The 19,632-nt window shown below is 43.5% G+C and overlaps 1 protein-coding gene across 5 annotated transcripts in view; it reads right to left on the bottom strand.

Annotated features, from left to right (window-relative positions):
* Positions 1-1,749: 1,749 nt before the first annotated feature.
* The window catches only part of RIC8B (RIC8 guanine nucleotide exchange factor B), a 52,042-nt gene continuing 34,159 nt past the window's right edge, over positions 1,750-19,632 (bottom strand). For all 5 annotated transcript variants that reach the window (XM_053252077.1, XM_053252081.1, XM_053252079.1 and 2 more), the window contains 3 exons: positions 18,457-18,601; positions 17,986-18,105; positions 1,750-2,862 (listed from right to left, as the gene is read on the bottom strand). In XM_053252077.1, the coding sequence (XP_053108052.1) occupies positions 2,751-2,862; positions 17,986-18,105; positions 18,457-18,601 (377 nt within the window). In that variant the 3' untranslated portion in view covers positions 1,750-2,750. The remainder of the gene's footprint in view (positions 2,863-17,985; positions 18,106-18,456; positions 18,602-19,632) is intronic.

The following is a 19,632-nucleotide window of genomic DNA, read 5'->3' on the forward strand; positions in this document are numbered from 1 at the left end:
CTGCCAACATCAGTGTCAAAACATTCTTGTTTTCATAATGAGATCCCTTGAGGTCACACTTCTTGTTTTGCAGTGCCAAAGAGACTAGTGTCAGGGAGCAAAGAGTCATCTTATTCTCCTTGCTTTAGTTCCATTCCCTTTGCAACAGCATTTTGTGGCAACATTTATCCTTGTTCCCTCCAAACTGCTTAACTCTGGAATTTAGAGCAATTAGTATAGCTCTTTTTACTAGTGTGTTAATTCCATGTATTACTCACCACTTTTAGGCCCGCGCAAAAAAACAGAAGACCCAAAAATTGTAATATGGCAAATAGCTTAATCAAGTGCTTCAAGTGCTCTACCACCACATTAGTATCCCCCATACCACTAGGAGAGGTTATGCCATATCATTCACCCCAGCAGAAAGTAGAAAGGTAGAAAGAAGTGTGCCAAGAAAGCAGAAGAGTGACTGTGTAGCACAACAAGATACTTGACATCCCTAGGGGCAAAAACCAGAAGCACTGCCTAACCCTTATTGTCATGTATTAGCTTTGAGCAGAAATTGAATCCTTTATTTTAAAACAAGATGAAAGAGCACACGAGGAAGTACAGATACATTTATAACTGGGTGTTTTTATAACTTAGTAGAGACTATGCTTTAAGGGTTTTGAAATGTCACTAGGTTTCATCACTAAATGGAACAATTATGACTGGACTGATTTCTAGACTGAAGGCCAGTTCATACATCCAACAGCCCCCCTCCCCCAAATGATAGTCTTCAAAAGCTTCCAAGTCTTGGGTGAGAGGCATGGGCTTGTACACACAGCCACTGTGACGTGAACAATCATTATGTCCTTTTATTGCACCACTGTGATCTCACACAAGTGTTACCTCTGAGCTAGGCACTGTCAGCTTGTACAGGGGATTGCTAGATAGCAGGAGCCCAGACTTATGAAACATACATGGAGGGCTGCCCATAGGGCCATAATGATTTGCACAATCACAGTGAGCCACGGTGAATGCATTTATAGCCCTCACCACACAAAAAGATACCAGCTCATGCAAATAGTAATTCCACAGAGTGCCTTCTCAGCTGCTGAGGCAACATCTAGGAAGGCAGGCACCACAATGTCCCTAAAACAATCTTTTAACTTCTCCTTAAGGCAGAGGTGGGCCACCTTGGCTCTCCAGCTGTTGTTGAACTACAACTCCCATCACCCCCAGGCAAAGTTTATTGTGTGGCTGGGGATCCTGGGAGTTGAACTTCAACAACAGCTATAGAGCCAAAGTGGCCTACACCTGCCTTAAAGTATGGAGAAATGGTAGATGAGTAGGTTGAGGAGAAAGAATCGAACTCACACACTTAACACACACTATTCAGAAATATAAGCTTGTCTAAACTCATCAAGCTCTTTGATTAGGAAAGGAATAGACAAACCCACTAGGCAGTTCTCATGTGCAAGCCAAATTAATGCAGCTTGCACAGAAGTAAATGGGAGCTATTTATTTACATTTATATCCCACTCTTCCTCCAAGGAGCCCAGAGCGGTGTACTGCATACTTGAGTTCCTTTCTCACAACAACCTTGTCAAGTAGGTTAGGCTGAGAGAGAAGTGACTGGCCCAGAGTCACCCAGCTAGTATCATGGCTGAATGGGGATTTGAAGTCGGGTCTCCCCAGTCCTAGTCCAGCACTCTAACCACTACACCACGCTGGCTCCAAGAGGAAAATGCATCAATCCAACATTTGAAAGATTCACAAGACTGCGTGTTTAGTTTATATGTGAAGTTTTACTGTCAGAACATTACACACCCTCCACTTTTGAGCATTTATTATACAGTAAGATTATGTTCATATACGCAATACAGTTCAAGGCAGCCTATCCTCCATTTCCACTGCTTCATACATTAGAGCTTACTTTCATATGTAGCCTTTAAAAAAGCAATTGAGGGACAGGAGAGATTGGCTTGTCCAACCCATGACTCTGTAACCCCCTTGTCTAGCATAGCCAGCCATTGGTGATGTGTTTGGACTGTGCAGAGGCCAAAGAGTAGGGGTCAGGGTTACAGAACACTAGGTTAGGCCATGTAGATAACCCTCTTGAAGTAACAAGCTATGCGCCAGTTTACTGTGACCTAGATTCTCAAAGCTGACACTGGGGACAAGTAAAAATATCCTGACACAACTGACGAGTCTACCTGGAACTTAAGTATAGAAACAATAAAAAACCATTTGTAGTTTAGTGGTTTATACTGATCGATTTAACAAGGCTCAAAAGTCCTTTAGAGACCATTTAATTATGATGGTGAGAAACAAAGGAAAAATATTGAATACTGATTAAATAGATTACCTGTTGGGTATCTTCTTAAGCCAAATCGAGAGTTTTATTTGTGTCAGTTTTGATTTGAGATTCCAGATAAATTCCCTCTTTTGTGTAGAGTGTTGAAAAAGGCAACAACAACTTAAAAAAAGAGAGATACTTCTATTACAATGTCTTAAGCAAATATTAAGTTTTATCTTTTTAAATTTCACAGCACATTTTTCAACCCATTGAAATACAATTAGCTTTAAGTTAATAACTTATTATCCATTGCTATGTAAACAGAGGCCTTAGAAATGCTAATATTACATCACAGAATAATTTAAACACTTTGATACATAAACCAGTTGCTGCAACACTGGGTTAATGTGAAAGGTCTAATATTTAGATAATAAAAAGATGCCATAAGTATAAAGGAAGGTGGATGTGAGAGAGTGAAGCAGCTGATGCTCTAGTCAGAGTCTGAAGTTTCTTGCTCATTGGTTTGGTACTGGCATACGACTTCTTCCAAAGGAGTCATTGTGCCATCTGGTCGCACTCCCATCGGTGTTATAACCTTGTCTCTGAGGTGGGAAGGAAAGCGGGGCGGGGGGGGGGAGATATTGCACAGAAAATTAGCATGCTCACACACGGGCAATGTGTCTTCAAAATATAGATGTGCATCTCGTGGTACTGTGCAATGTGTAATCTTTGCTCCCATATTCAAGCTCATCTCAGCAACTGTATGGACACATTTTCTTAACATACAAGTACTTTTCACTCCTTTCATTCTAATGTACACTGAACACCTGAATTAAGACCCCACATGTACAGCTGTATGCATGGAGTATAGTGTGCCCACACGACTGGGAGGTCCATTCACACATTCAGTGAGTGTGTGTTGGGAAGGAGGTGCAGCCGGCCACTGTCTCCTTACATGCATTAATTGAGCATCCAAACTGAACAAGAGAAAAGGCCTAAATTGAGGCAGGGATTCTTCCAAGAATCACTGGGCTGCAAAGAGCAACACTGAGAGTCAGAAGAAGCCAACACTAATTGGGGATAAAAGAAGATACAAAAATGCGGTAGAGTCCCCATTTTGGCAAATGGGGGCCACACACAAAATGGACTGATGGAGGTTGTGGTGGGGGGCGGGGCACTCAACTGTGATAAAGATTTCATTCAGGCTGACCACATTCACTAAGCCAATTAAGAGCAATATGGGGCGTGGGGGGAAGAGTGTCAAACCACTAATGGGTTAAGACAAAGAACAGATTCACTGTTTAAATGGGGGGGGGGGAGACACTTCCTCTATTAATTCTTAATGCTAACATGGTTGCTGAAGTTCCATCTGCCATCTGGGGGCACATTCACCCCCTCCCATTTCAAAACTACAATTGGATACATATTCATTTCACTGAGTGAAAGCAGGCAGTGAGGAAGACAGCCAGCCTCTAGTGGTGCTTAAGTACTTGAGGATTCATTTCGGTTCAGTCAGTTTCCCCCTTCTCTCCCTCCATCCCCATCACCCGTTTTAAACTGTTGCTTTTGTTTGCGGCTGTTTAATTACAAGATTGACAGCCATTTTAATCTCTTCAAAGCTCCAAAGGCCTCTCACAGCTAATCCAATTATATCTACTCCACAAGCTACAGTCTCATATAAAGATGATTAATTATTGATTAAGCCAATCAAACAGTATTAGCAAAGACTTATTTAAACCTTTCATTGCCTCACATTTGATTATCATCTCATTTATTATATGTGGATTATGGCAAAAGCTACAAGGCCAAATACGGCAACATTTTGATCCCTCCCAATAAAGCTCTCATCATATTTTCACAAATGCTTTAAATAAAAAACAAAAATAAAGAAAAAAATCATGTGTATGCCAATCTTCCCAGCTGATTCACATCTTAAGGCAAACTTTTAAAAATGCAGTTGCTTTCTTTAGAATAGGCTATCCAGACACTGGAATTTGGCTACATGGAGAATGAAACTCTCTGACCTGCTCTTTCACAAAATTGTGAGAAACATTTATGTAGTTTATACAGAACAATTAAGTGAGTATGTTCAGAGAAGTAAGCAGCAAACAACATGTCCAAATTATTGCACTATCGTGACCCTCATAATATGGTACTCCAATTCTTCCAAGTGTTGTTAACAGGTGTAGGAAGAAGTACCAGAAAATCAAGCTAAGAAACAGACAAGTTTTAATAATGGTCCACAGGCCTGCAGACAAATATACAATACTTAAAGAGTTAACACAGAAAGAAGCTCCATTAACTGGATAATTAAATGTTAATTGTACAAATTAACATGCGGTTAAAAAATCTACCCACTAACAATTCCATATAAAGCATTTCCAAACCTTCAGCTAAAAATGTAAATTTTGCAACTGACTCCATTACTTAGGGTGACACATCCATAACCAGGAAGGCCATATACCTCCTTGGAAAGGGGGCAAAGGCAGTTCAAGCCTACTTCTTTCATCTCTGTACAAATTACTAGAAGTTCATAATAGTGATGAAATAGAGGTTCATCACTACCACAAGGACACAAAATGGTCCTCATATGGCATACCATTGTATCTTCCTTCCAAAATAGCTGAAGGGAGAACATTAAAATGGAGATGCATAAATGCTTTCCTATTTTGGGTGACATATATGGGATCTCAAAAGGTTGGCACTGACTTCTTGTAGAGTTATAGCAAATGCAATGAAGAGCGTATCTTCTCGGCAGGTGCTGAAAGAATTCCAATAACCAGTATAGACCCTTTGGAATACAAGGGATTCAGCTTTGTTATGGCCCAGTGAGAGAATAAGGTACTGACATACCAAAACAACAAAGGGCTAGTTCGGACAATACTTCATTTGCCTACCCAACCACAAATGTTAAGAATGTGAGCATGTTCTTCCTCTTTCCCTAACTGCACAGGGAGGGCAAATAATCTGAACTGCCTGTCTACACACTCTACAAATAATAAATTTAATAGGGATGTGCATGAAGTGTTTCAGCACCTCTAATTTGAGGCACCAAATGATTCAAGTTTCCCCAACCAAAACCTTTTGGCAGGGTGGGTGGGAGGGAGGCAGGTCTTACCTGCCCCTCCATTACTACTCCGCTGCCCCAGCACGGTGCTGTCCATAATAAACAGCTCTGTTGTACATTCTTACAAGCAACGCCATGTGGGTGCTTCCTGTTTGGGAACAGAAGGTTCCCTGTTCCCAGTGTTGCTGAGCACTCAAGATGGCAGTCGAGCAGACACCATTTATGTGGTGACAATGCCCGCGGGGGTCACCAGCCTTGATGCCAATAGAACTGGCATATTTAAAGTTGAAAATGGACATGCCTTGGGAGTCATAGTAATCTGCGTTGATATCGAAGGAGTCTCTTGGCGTCGATCCGCAGGTGTCAACAGTGGTGAAGAATCTATTGGCATAGGAGCTGGTGACAGAGATCGGGCTCTCAATTTCGACAATCAATTTTTTATTTTTGCATTTTAAAATTTTATTGGCTTTTACAATAGCTTTACAATCCAACTACATTCATTTATTTGATTAAGTAAATATTGACTTCCCACTTACCTGTCTGCGTGGTTCACGTTAACTATACATATAAACCATTGCTATAATAATTCAAAACATACATACTCCACATTGTTACTCGATTTTACCCAACCCAACCTGCTGTTATTACTATATTTCAAACCCTGCCGAAAGGTCCATATTAGAAAAATAGTTCTTTAAGTAAAATAAAAATGGTTCCCAATCTTCTTTGAAACATTCCAAATTTTCATCCCTTATAAGTGCTGTAAGTTTTGCCATCTCAGCATATTCCAAAATTTTTATCAACCAGTCTTTGGAGGGCATTTTAGTGTCTTTCCATTTCTGCACATATACTATTCTAGCCGCCGTGGTTGCATGCATAAAAAACGTTGAATTTCTTCTGGATAACTCTCCTTGAGTTATTCCCAGCAGGAAGGATTCTGGCCTCTTAGGAAATGTCATTTAAATTTTTTTCTTCAGCTCATTATATATCATATCAAAATTGAAATTAATAATAATAATATCCCCAAAAGCCTTTGCCTTCCTGCATGACCACCACATAAGAAAAAAAGTTCCTTCACATTGTCCACATGTCCAACATTTGTTTGAAACATTTTTACACTAATGCTAATTGTTTCAGTGTCAAATACCATCTATACATCATCTTATAATAATTTTCTTTTAAAGTATAATATGCAGTGAACTTTAAATCAGTTTTCCATAATTTTTCGATCGATTTCGACAATCTAGGTGTCGATGTGCGGTTGACATCAACGGTTCCCCGTGTTTCTGCTGTAGGCCACACCTTCTCTTTTAAAGGACAAGATTCTTGATGTCGAGCGATGTTTGTCGCTACCAACCTCAGAAGTGGAGGACTTTGAAGGCAAGTTCTGAAGCCCTGAAAGAGAGGGTGTCCTTTCCTTTGTTAAATCCACTGTTTTGTACTTCTTTCATCTTTGGGAAGAGGAAGGCAGGGGCATAGCTATAATTGGGCAAACGGGTTCAAAGAACCCGAGCCGTGCCCAATCAGGAGCCGCCATTCGCGGCCCTGACACGCCCCCCGCATCTGATGTCAGACGCGGGGGCGGTAGTTTAGATCCTGAGCGGGGGTCGCACAGCCCCTTCGGGAGCTAAACAAAGGCTGGCACTATGTTCGCAGTGCCAGCCAGGAGCGGCCCTTCCCTGCAAAGACAGGGAAGAGTTGCTCCTGGCTGGCGCTGCGAACGCAGCACCAGCCTTTGTCTAACTGCCGAAGGGGCCGCACAGCCCCTTCGGCAGTTAAGCTGCTTCTCTTGAACGGAGCCTCAAGGCTCCCCTCGGGAGCCAGACCACGCCCCCCCACGGCTGATGTCAGACACGGGGGCGTGGCTATCCCCTGCATCTGATGTCAGATGCAGTGGGCGGGGCTATCGGGGCGGCCGCACACAGGCCGCCGGCGGGATAGCTACGCCCCTGGAAGAAGGATCTTCCAAATCCAAATGTTTGCACTTTTACTTCAAATGCTCCGGTGTGGTGGTGGTGGGGCAGATCTTGAAGAGATTTTGGGGATTTGATACGAAGCCAATCCTGAGCTTGATGATGATGGCTGTGCTCTTGTAGGAGGATGTTTTGGCATCGACATCGAAGTTTTCGCAGCTGACGATGAGGCTAAAGGGCAGGGTTCTCCCGCTGTTGAAGGGTTTAGCACTTCATCATAGATGGTGGTATGAAGCTGCAAAGTATGATTTTTTCTTGTTTGTTTTGAGAAAGACAGACATATTTTGCATGAAGAGACATTGTGCTCTTCTCCCAGGCAGATTAAGCACAAGTCATGGAGGTCTTTTGAGGGAAGCTTGGCATTACAGCCAGTGCACCTCTTGAAGGTCCGTCTCTCCTCAGCCATTTTAGAGATAATTCAATCCGTTGCCAAAGTTCACGGAGGAGAAGATTTGAGGGTCTGTCGTCCCCCCCCCCCGCTTGGACTTTACATCTGGCCCCTCTGGGCTTGTTTTTCCATCTTGCCCGGATGAGGAGCTGTCTGTCAGCCTGCTACCTTCAGAAAGCCTTGACAATTAACACCTGTGTCAGCCAGCAGTCCTTTGTGGCAGAAAGGGCTGCTGGGAAGTTTTGGAGGCTCATAAATTGCTGAAGACACACTGGTGGCGTGGCCAGCGGCCTGCCTGTAGGCGGCCACCGAAGCCGGCTGCCAAAGGGGGCCGGGCCTCTGGGGCCGGGCCTTCCAGGTTGGGACTGGGGGCTGGTTGTATTGTGGGTGGGTGGATTTTTGGGTCAAAGGGTTGTTTTTATTGCCCTGAGTTGTGCCAGGCCTAGTTGATGAGATGTGTTTGGGCTCTCCTGAGGGGGATGATGCAGGGGGTGCACCTGGCAGCCTTGGGGCAGCTATTGCTGTAGTGGTGGGGAATAGAAGAATCAGCGGTGGCAGAAGAGCTGGCTGTTACAGGGGAAGAGAAATTAGTAATCGAGTAACTATTTCTACTTCCAACTGTTCTGACAACTCTCAGGCCTTGGGAAGCAGCACCAACTACCCACAGAGCCTGACCTTGCTCCTTTGTAATGCCAGGTCAGTTCAAAATAATTTGACCTTGCTCCTTTGTAATGCCAGGTCAGTTCGAAATTGTACATGATTTGATCATGGATGAGGGAGCTGGCCTGGCATGTATAACTGAGACCTGGTTGGGGGAGGCGAGTGGCCCAGTTTGGAGTCAGTTTCTCCCTCCAGGTTATTCTGTTGTGGAGCAGGTTAGGGGAAGTGGGTGGGGAGGTGAAGTGGCTGTGGTCCATAAAAATACTATCTCCCTTACCAGGGCCCCTGTGAGACAGTTGACTTATATTGAGTGTGTATTACTGAGACTGGGAACTAGGGATAGTTTGGGTATTCTGTTGGTGTACCGTTCACCCCACTGCCCAACTGACTCCCTAACTGAGCTGACAGAGCTGGTCGCGGAGTTGGTGTTGGAGTCTCCCAGGCTTTTGGTGCTGGGGGACTGTAATATCCACTTTGGGACTGGTCTATCTGGTGCAGCTCAGGAGTGCATAGCGGCCATGACAACTATGGGCCTATCCCAATTAATTTTGAACCAACTCATGTTGCCGGCCACACACTGGATTTGGTCTTCTGTTTGGATCAGGGAGGTGTTCCGTGGGTGGGCGATCCAGCAGTTACCCCATTGTCATGGACGGACCCACTACCTGGTTAAGGTTGGTATCATGGTCACAACCCACACCTGCAGGGGTGATGGACCTATTAGGATGGTCCGCCCAAAAAGGCTGCTGGACCCAGCAGGTTTTCAAAAGGCCTTGGAGGGTTTCGATGTTGGTGCGGCCGGTGATTCTGTCGATGCCGTGGTGGGAACCTGGAATAGAGAACTCACCAGGGCAGTAGATATGATTGCTCCTAAGCGTCCCTCCAGGCCTGCTTCTAAGATGGCCCCCTGCTACACGGAGGAGTTGTGGGGGATGAAGTGGCTTGGTAGGCGACTGGAACGCAAGTGGAGGAGAACTCAGCTCGAATCTGTCAGGATGCAGCACAGAACCCATTTGAAGGCCTACGCAATGGCAGTGCGCGCAGCAAAAAAGCGTTTTTGGTCGGTGCGCATTGCGTCTGAGGGTTCGCGTACGGCAGTTATCTCGGGTGGGGAGGAGTATAATCTCTGCTCCTTCTGCTTCAAATCAGCTCCCGGAGATACTCTGCTGTGACGCTTTTAGTGGGTTCTTCGCGGATAAAATCTCCTGTATTCGGTCCGACTTGGACTCCACTATTTCTGCAGGGTCTGTGAGGGAGGTATCCAGCGATCCCTCTTGAAGTGTTAGGTTGGATCAGTTTCAATCTGTGACTCCTGATGACGTGGACAAGCTGCTTGGAGCGGTGCAGCCTACCACTTGTTCTCTGGATCCTTGCCCGGCCTAGCTGATTCGATCTAGCGGAGAGATTGTTGGAGATGGCCTAGTTAATATCATAAATGCATCGCTGAGGGAGGGTAGGGTGCCCCCCCCCGTCTGAAGGAGGCAATAGTTACACTGCTTCTTAAGAAGCCTTCCCTGGATCCCTCAGCGATGGACAGTTATAGGCCAATCTCCAATCTCCCCTGGCCGGGCAAGGTAATTGAGAGGGTGATGGCTAACCAGCTCCAGGTGGTTTTGGAGGAAACTGATTATCTAGACCCATTTCAAGCTGGCTTTAGAATGGGCTATGGAGTTGAGACAGCCTTGGTCAGCCTGATGGATGACCTTTACCGGGTCTTAACTGACGAGAAGCAACAGCCTGAGGACTGAACACAATGGTGGATGGAAAAAGAACTGAAGAACAGGCACCCACCCCACCTTTAAATAACAAGCTGAAGGCATGTGAGAAGGGCTCAGTTGTCTTGATGAGCTGTGGCATGCTACCGTGAGCATCCTGGGCAGGTGCATTACCCATTCTTATGGATCTCGATCCAGATCTTCCTGTTCCCAAACAGGAAACCCCTGCACGGCGCCACTTGTAAGAATGGACAGCACGGCTGTTTGTTATGGACAGTGCCACACTGGGGAGACAGGGGGTGGCAGAGGAGTGATGGAGGAGCAGGTAAGACCTGCCTCTCTCTGTTTAAAGCACCTGCTTGCCACCGCCTCGTATGTTTACAAAACACTTCATGCACATTTAAGCTAGTATCTGTAGTGCATATAGAGGGGCAGTTGGACACAGCATATCCCACATGATTAGGGAATGGTGTCCTGGCACACTATGAGGGGAAAATGACATCATGCTAACAGTGAACACATTTCCTAATCATGCATGCTAGAACAGGAGGATGAAGTATCGTTCAAAACAGCCCAAACTTTGTTTTCCAGCAAGTTCCTACAAATCACTGCATAAGAGCCTTCCCACACAAAGTATAATAAATCTGTGTCGTATCCTCCAAAAAACAGAAGCCAATGAGACATGCCTTGCCCTCTTCTGAAAGAGAAGCTGCTTCCATGCAGAGAGCTGCTGCCGATATACATTTAGGCATATCAAACACATTGTGGAGAAAATGTAACAGGATCATTTCAAATTTAGAATGGACTTCCACAATCCACACCTGCACCACATATTTAGTACAGCAAACCTTGAAAGCAAAGGGACAAAATTGTCCTCCTTTTGTGAAGTAGAATTAATTATGGGTTTAACACCATTAAATGCATTCTAGGAGGGATAAAACTTTATAAAGAAGACTAAAACATAATACCAAGATGCTTTAATCTCATCACTTGATCTATGATATGTCCATCCAGAAACAATCTGTCTTTAGCCACTCTTTTTTTTTGGCGGCGGGTGGTGGTGGGGGGACTGGGATCTTTGTTTTAACAGTTGATACTAGTTTTTCTGTTTTAAAGAGGAAAATATCTTTAGGTTATAGCTTAATTATTAACAAAAAAGTATAGGCATTGTGGTGTCTGCCAGAATGAAAGGCGGATTTAACTTCTTAACCATACAGCAAGGGGCTAGGTCATAAAGAGAAAAGTGAACTTTATTTCCATGAAATACTTTGGTATAGTAGAAAACCATTTGGCACTTCCCAAGTATCTGGCCATTTCAAGGGGCTAAGCATCTAATGCTGGCTCTTCAAGTATTAATATTTCCTCAGGCACAAATGCTTTCATTTCCCATCCTCTATGAAAGCGATTTTTCATGTACATGAATAATCTCAAACATGTACCCTAAATAAATCTTAATCATGAGTTTTGGTTATTCCTCCCTTTCTTCTGCAGTTGTTTGTGCCTCCTGAGAATATGTCCCTGAGGATCCCCTAACCTTTAAGGACATAGTTTTGGGAGGCACAAGCAGCTTGAAAAAAGGGGAATCACCAAACATTGTGCCTACCCCTCGCACAACTGAAAATCCTGGCGCATCAGTGAAGGATTAACCTGGATGTTGGCCACTGTTAACTATTCTATCCTGCCCTTCCAAAGCAAACTTGTAATACATCCACCTAGAATTTTATTCCAAATAGAAACATATCTCTGAATATTTTATGAACATCCATAACCCATTCTCCCTCATGAGTTAGTATGCCCCATTCATAGGCTTTCCCCCTTCCTCCGAATTAAAAACTATTATATTAAACAACAGTTGTTGGAAAAATAGGCCATAATGAACTCTTGGTAAAATGAATTCTTCTTTCTCACTAGCAGATCTCCCATGAATCCCTTCAAATTCATCTATACAATCTTTGTTTCTGCTTCCTGCTTGCCATTTAGCTTGATAACGACTCCAAAATCATTCCCTTGTTTTCAAGGGTCTTTCTTTCTTGCATGCTCTATGCACAACAGGTCAGCATTAACACATAGAACTAATGACGGTTATCTGTAATGAAACAAACGTATTGTAAACACTGGTCTGTGCCTTTGATAAAATAGTGTACTGGGGACCTATTCACCTCCCTATAATTGAGTGCTACATAATAGTGCCGATCCTTTTATGTACACTATTTTGTTCCACGATTAGAAAAGGAGAGAAAAATCTATGGAGGCACCGCTTTCTTCAGTTGCTACCATGATTAATTCTGTATTTTTTAATGAGTTAGGCTACTACTTAGGCAGGTTCTGCTACATACTTCTTTTGCTGACTTCTTGTCAATGTACAACAAAACCCAAACTGTGATAATTGGGGACTGTTTCATCAGCAAGAAGATTCCTGCTTTTAATTCTGGGTTGGCTTGGAAAAAGCACTCTGACATTTTAAGTTGGTCAATTAATTCATAATTGTGCCACTAGTATAAAATGCAGGGAAATATTTATAAAGCATTTTAATTAACACTGAAAATTTCCAGTCATGCAAGATGTACAACACTGATAACTCCATACTATAGTTTGGTTTTATCTCACAGAACTGAAATTTAATTAGTCCAGTAAATGGTAGTTTGAAATGTTGCTTTTTGATATACTATTAGAAAAATTCAATTAGAATTTCTAGCTAGAAAAACATTTCAGAGTAACTGATTTTCAAATGCTAGATATCCACAACTCTTCCAGTGTAACTCTTTCTATGGCTATTCTTTTTAAAAATATCTAAGCCATGTGCCATTAAGACAAATCCGCTTAAGGTCAACATTTCACATATAAAAATAAGAAGCAAGTTTTTAGTCTAAAATGATTTCTCCAAATATGTGAGAAAATATGTTTTCTACTTAGAGGCTACTGTGAAATAGTTGGCTTTTGATGATGCTTAATTTTCTATAGTTTGTAAGTTCTTCAACTCTTTTGTTTCAGGTATTGCTCCCATTTTGCAGCAGGGGAACTGAGGAGAAGAAAGTGTTTTATGCAAGACTTCTCACTCAGCCATGATTACCTGGGCCACACACCATCTCAGCCTAATTTTACCCCACTGGGTTGTCATGAAGATAAAATGAAAGGGGAAACCATGTAAAGTACCCTGAGCTCCTTTTAATAAGAATTGGGGCGGGGGGGGGAGATATAATCAAATAAAAACCTAGTAAGTCTAAGGCCAAGATTCAAATCCTGGAATGGGCTTCATTTTCAATGAATCATTCTTAGGCTATGGCTTTTATTTACAAAAAAACCTATGTCACTGGAAACAACTTCAAAAATGCCAATTGGCCTATTAATCTTAAATTTGGGTTGACAGCATACTAATATATGCAACTAGCTAGCTATGGGGCCAAAAGAAATGTGCACAATTAACATATCATTAGGTAAGGAACTACACTTAAAATAACATGTTGCTTTATGACAAAATCTGTATTCTGAATTTCTTAGCCTCAAAATGTTTGAAATTTATTTCAGTCCTTGGAGATCAGGTAAAAAGTAGACCAAACGAATTGACTCACATACTCAATGACACCAGCGGAGGAGTTCATGCAAGGAACCATTTTAAAAATAAATAAATTATATCCCGCTCTTTCTCCAAGGAGCCCAGAGCAGTGTACATGGTTATGTTTATCCCCACAACAACCTTGTGAGGTAAGTTAGGCTGAGAGATAAGTGACTGGCCCAGAGACACCCAGTGAGTTTTGGCTTATTGGGGATTTGAACTCGGGTCTCCCTGGCCCTAGTCCAACACTCTAACCACTACACCACACTGGCTGTCAGTGCTGCTGCAGCCTCAAGCCTACCAAAAAGGAATTCCAAAGGTTTCCTCAGCAGTGACATGGGCCGTGTTGTAGGTGGGCTGCAGGGGGACAGGAGAGCACCCCAGAAATGGGGCAGAGCTCTGCTAGTGGAAGGTGTCCGTCACACATTTTCAGGCTCTCCCCACTCCTCCTGCAGCCACCCATGACTGAGCCCACATCGTTGCAGAGGGTGCCTCAAAAAGCAGCAGGTTCAGGGGCTCAAGAGTTGCTTGCACTAACTCTTCTTCCACTGGTGCCACTGTGTATGTGAGCAACAGTACTTTATTTCTGACCTATCTAGGTGGTATGTGGCACATCTTGTGAGAGCTTGAAGTCCCCTCTTTTGAGATTTCAGTCAGAGCTGGAAGGAGGAGGTGGTGGAACGGCCAGGAGGGGGAGGTTAAAGTTGTGCTTTTTCGTCCCAATGTGCATCACTTTACATCTGCCAACACTGAGCCGCATTTGCCATTTTGTTGCTCACTCCTCCAGTTTGGAGAGATCCTTTTGGAGCTCCTCACAATCCGTTTTGGATTTCAGTACCCGGAAGAGTTTGGTAGCATCTGCAAATTTGGTCACCTTGCTGCTTACCCCTACTTCTTGATCATTTATGAATAAATTAAAAAGCACCGGTCCCAGTACAGATCCCTGGGGGAGCCCACTTCTTACTTCCCTCCATGGTGAAAACGCTCCATTTATATCTGCCTTGTTTCCTGTCCTTCGACCAGTTAACAATCCACACATGTACTTGTCCCCTTATCCCATGACTGCTAAGTTTTCTCAGGAGTCTTTGATGAGGAACTTTGTCAAAAGCTTTTTGGAAGTCCAAGTATACTATGTCAACTGGATCACCTTTATCCACACACTTGTTGACACTCTCAAAGAACTCCAAAAGGTTGATGAGGCAAGATTTCCCTTTGCAGAAGCCATGCTGGTCCTCTCCCAGCAGGGCCTGTTCTTCTAGGTGCTTTACAATTTTATCCTTGAGGATGCTTTCCACCAATTTGCCTGGAACGGACGTTAGGCTATCCGGCCTTATTTCCCCGGATCCCTTTTTGAAAATTGGTGTTACATTTGCTACTTTCCAGTCCTCTGGTACAGAGCCTGATTGTAGGGATAAGTTATATATTTTAGCAAGGCGGTCAGCAATTTCACACTTGAGTTCTTTGAGGACTCTTGGATGGATGCCATCTGGCCCTGGCGATTTGTTAGTTTTCAGTTTTTCTAGACAATTTAGAACATAATCTCTTGTCGCTTCTATCTGACTCAGTTCTTTAGCCTCCATCCCCAAGAAGCCTGTTTCAGGAACAGGTATATGCTCAGTATCCTCTGCCGTGAAGACAGACGCAAAGAACTCATTTAGCTTCTCTGCAACCTCCATATCCTCCACCTCCCTGGCAGGTTTCCTGCATCTGATGTATTTAAAGAAGTTTTTGTTATTCCCCTTGATGCTTTTAGCTAAATGTTCCTCAAACTCTCTTTTCGTCTCCCTTATTGTCACCTTGCATTTCTTTTGCCAGAGTTTGTGTTCCTTTCTGTTCTCCTCATTTGGGCAGGCCTTCCAATTTCGGAAGGAAGTCTTCTTCCATTTTATGGTTTCCTTGACGTTACCTGTTAGCAATGCTGGCATCCTCCTGGACTTAGTGGTACCTCATTTTGGAGAAGTTTCCTCTTCTGAAATTCACAATATCTGTGTTAGACGTCCTTGGTGATTCTCTCCCCACATGTATGCTGAATTTGTTCGCACTATGGTCACTGTTCCCTAAAGGGTCGATGACACTGACATCCCGCACCAAGTCCTGGGTGCCACTCAGGATTAAATCCAAGGTCGTCTTCTCTCTGGCTGGTTCCAAGATCAATTGTTCTAGGGCACAGTCATTCAGCGTATCTAGGAATTTGACCTCTTTGTCATTACCTGACTGTGAATTTACCTAGTCTATGTATGGGTAATTGAAGGCACCCATTATTACTGCTCTGCCTCTCCTTGAAGCCTCCCTGATTTCCTTGTGCAACTCCCAGTCACTGTCAGCGTTTTGATCTGGAGGGTGATAGCACGTCCCCAGTAGCACATTTCCTTTCAGGTCTTGTATTGTCACCCACAGGGTTTATATGGAGGACTCCGGTCCTCCTAGGTTTTCTGCTTTGTTAGATTCTATCCCTTCTTTAACATACAGTGCTACTCCACCTCCAAGGTGCCCCTCCCTGTCCTTTTTGTAGAGTTTATATCCAGGGATAACAATGTCCCACTGGTTCTCACTGTTCCACCACATTTCTGTTATGCCCATTATATCTATTTCTGTGTTAGCAACCAAGCACTCCAGCTCACCCATCGTGGCTCTGAGGCTTCTGGCATTGACATATAAGCACCTACACGCTGAATCTCTTCCTTGATGTATGCTATCTTTCTTTTGACTCTTTGACCAGCTGACACAGCCTTCTGTCTGCTCTGTATGTGGTTCTGCTCTGTCCCCCTCTGTTTTATCTGAATCCTTTACACCCTCAAGACTTTAAAGGACAGCATTTGCCAAACAGGACAATGTCCAGCTCATGTCGGTTATTCCCCAGGCATCATTTTAAAAGCTGCTCTGCAACTTCTTTTATTTTAAGCACCAGCAGTCTGGTTCCATCTTGGTTCAAGTTCAGCCTGTCCCTTTTATACACGCCTTGCTTGCCCCCAGATGTATCCCAGTGCCTAACAAATCTAAACCCCTCCTCCCGGCACCAATGTCTCATCCACACATTGAAACCCCTCAGCTCTGCCTGTCTCACTGTACCTGTGCATGGAACGGTAGCATTTCTGAGAATGCTACCTTAGGGGTCCTGGACTTCAATACACTACCTATCAGCCTGAATTTGGCTTCCAGGACCTCCCAACTACATTTCCCCACATCGTTGGTGCCGACGTGCACCACGACAGCTGTCTCCTCCCCAGCATGGCCTAACAGCCTATCTAGATGCTGCGTGATATCCATAACCTTCGCACCAGGCAGGCAAGTCACTGTGGAGTCAACATGCGGGTCACAAACTCATCTCTCTATACCTCTAATGATTGAATTGCTCACTACAAGGAGGCCCCCACCCACCAGAGGAGTGTCCCCTGTGTGAGAGGATATGGGCTCATCATCCATGGAAGGGGTCCCTTCTAAAGGAGCATTTCCCTCTTCCTCAGATTGATGTCCTCCTCTCCAAGACCTTCATTCTCCCTGAAAGCAGAGGAGCTATCAGCCCTGGAGTGGGATGCTTCTACCACATCCCTGAAGGTCTCATCTGCATGCCTCTCTCTCTCTCAGCTTCTCCAGATTTGCCACCTTGGTCTTGAGGGAAAGAACTTGTTCCCTGAGAGACAGGAGCTCCTTGCACCGAGCACACACCCATGACTTCTGCCCATGGAGCATATAGTCATACAAGCAAATAGTCATACAGTCAACTATCAACACATGGGTTACAAAGGGGTTTTGCCTATATTATGAGTGGCTCCCATCTTGAAAGAAGATGGTGAGTCAGCAGGAAAAAATTCATTGGGGTCTTCTAGAAACAACTCCATATACTGTGAATTTGGTTTGTACTGGACTGTAAAAGCAAGTTATTAGAGGAAAAAACACACACACACACACACACACACACACACACACACACACACACACACAGAGAGAGATCTTATCAGCCCTTTTAGTAGTAGTTAGCCATGGAGAGTCTTTAGAAAGAAGATCGTGCTATTTCCAATCAGAAAGGAAACCTACACAGAGACAGTCACATGAATGGCTTCAACAACACAACAGTACAGAGGAAGACTGTGTATTGCAGAACAAGAAGCACATGATGAGTAAAAAGAATGCAGCTCCCAAGGTTCTTCAGTGAAGCCTGCTTTCTTTGGATGGTGGGATAGTATTTGTTAATAATATTTCCATTCTTGGGGAGGGTGGGGAATGGTTCCTGGCTAGCAGTGAACTTAAGCTATGTTTTTGAGAGCTGCACAGAGACAAGTATAGAGGTGAATCAGGAGCTTGTAAGGAAAAGACACTACAGAGCCAAATAATTCTCTCTCAGAAACAAAAGTCAATATAGCTACATTACCTAGAAAGCTTATCGAACATGTTGACAAGTTTCATGGCTTCATATTCTTTTTGTTCTTCCGTCATTTCATCCATAGGGTTGGGCATTGGCTCTTCTAAATGGCCTGTGATAAGGTTAATGCTGGGGGCGGAAGAAAGAAGAAGAACAAAGATATAACTTGCCAGAAGCTTCTCTGGACAGATTAGCCATTTTTTAAAAAATCAATATTCCTTCACAAATCTTATTCTTTCAAACAGGTTCTGAAATCTTAGACTATCACAATTAGGACTTTTAATGATACTGAGAGAAAAAACAACTTGTGGGGGCTTCTAAAGTACAAATTTACAATGGCTTCACTGTCATGACTTCACTAACAAAGAATCCTTGGAACTGGGGGTGCCTAACAGTTATTCATAAAGGCTTGGGCTTTATTAACTGGATCGTGGGGGGGGGGTGGATCGGCAGGGGGCAGGTGAGTGAAAAGTACTGTACTTTGGCTTTGCAGATTTGTATTCTTCAGTGTCTGTATCTTCATCATCCGAGTACCAGTTTTCCCCTCTTCCTCCTGCTAGTAGGCCCCTTGCTGCTAACAGTCCTGCTGCATTGCCGTAGCCAGTGTACTTCAGTAAGCTGTCAACTGCAAAGTTAGGGAGATTATTTATGTGGTAGGGTTGAATCAGTTTCTCTAAAAACAGGCTGATATAAACATATTTAAGCTATGGATCTAAGTCTTATAAGTCTAATGTATTTTAAAACTTAGAATTCAAGCCCCCTAGATTTGTTTGTACACTGCAATTTGATCTAGCAGAGAACAGATATTTCTTAGACAAATGAAGATGGCACTTCTCTTTTCTAAAGAGGTTAAAGGCTGCAAGGAAGCAAAAGGTGTTCTTTGACTCCTGAGGAGAGCAGCACCTGGCAGGGGTTTAAGTGAAGTATCACCAGCCAGACAACAGCTTAACTTCGATTTAGTTTACACTCGTATGAACATAGGAAGCTGCCTTCTACCAAGTCAGACCATTGGTCCATCTAGCTCATTATTGTCTACACAGACTGGCAGTGGCTTCTCCAAGGTTACAGGTAGGAGTCTCTCTCAGCCCTATCTTGAAGATGCCAGGGATGCCAGGGAGGGAAATTGGAACCTTCTGCATGCAATCATGCAGGCACTCTTCCCAGAGCAGCTCCATCCCCTAAGGGGAATATCTTAAGTGCTCACATGCAGTCTTCCATTAAAATGCAAACCAGGGTGGACTCAGCTTAGCAAAGGGTACAATTCATGCTTGCACTCATGTGGCATGAAACTAATCTCCAATTCCTCATCTAAAGGAATTCATAAAAGATGTATGAAACTATAATCTCTCAGTGAATTGTATACAAGTAAATAGTACAACATTACATGCAAGAAATGAAAACACGTATGTTGTTATCATGTCTGACATGATGTTATCATATCAGACATGAGCATCTGAGTGATGCTCATGTGTCTGGCTGACAGCATGTTTTTGGAGTTTGATTCAAGAGTATGGAAACTTGACGAGCTGTGACTACATTATGAAATATGAAATTTGACTTTCCAGTGTTTTAAAGGAGTTGCTTTAGTGCAAGATAATTTACAATTATTGTTTCTGTTAATATTCTGAATGACCCTGGGAAAATGTATATATTTCT

The sequence above is a fragment of the Hemicordylus capensis genome, chromosome 5, assembly GCF_027244095.1.
Source record: "Hemicordylus capensis ecotype Gifberg chromosome 5, rHemCap1.1.pri, whole genome shotgun sequence".
Taxonomy (NCBI): domain Eukaryota; kingdom Metazoa; phylum Chordata; class Lepidosauria; order Squamata; family Cordylidae; genus Hemicordylus; species Hemicordylus capensis.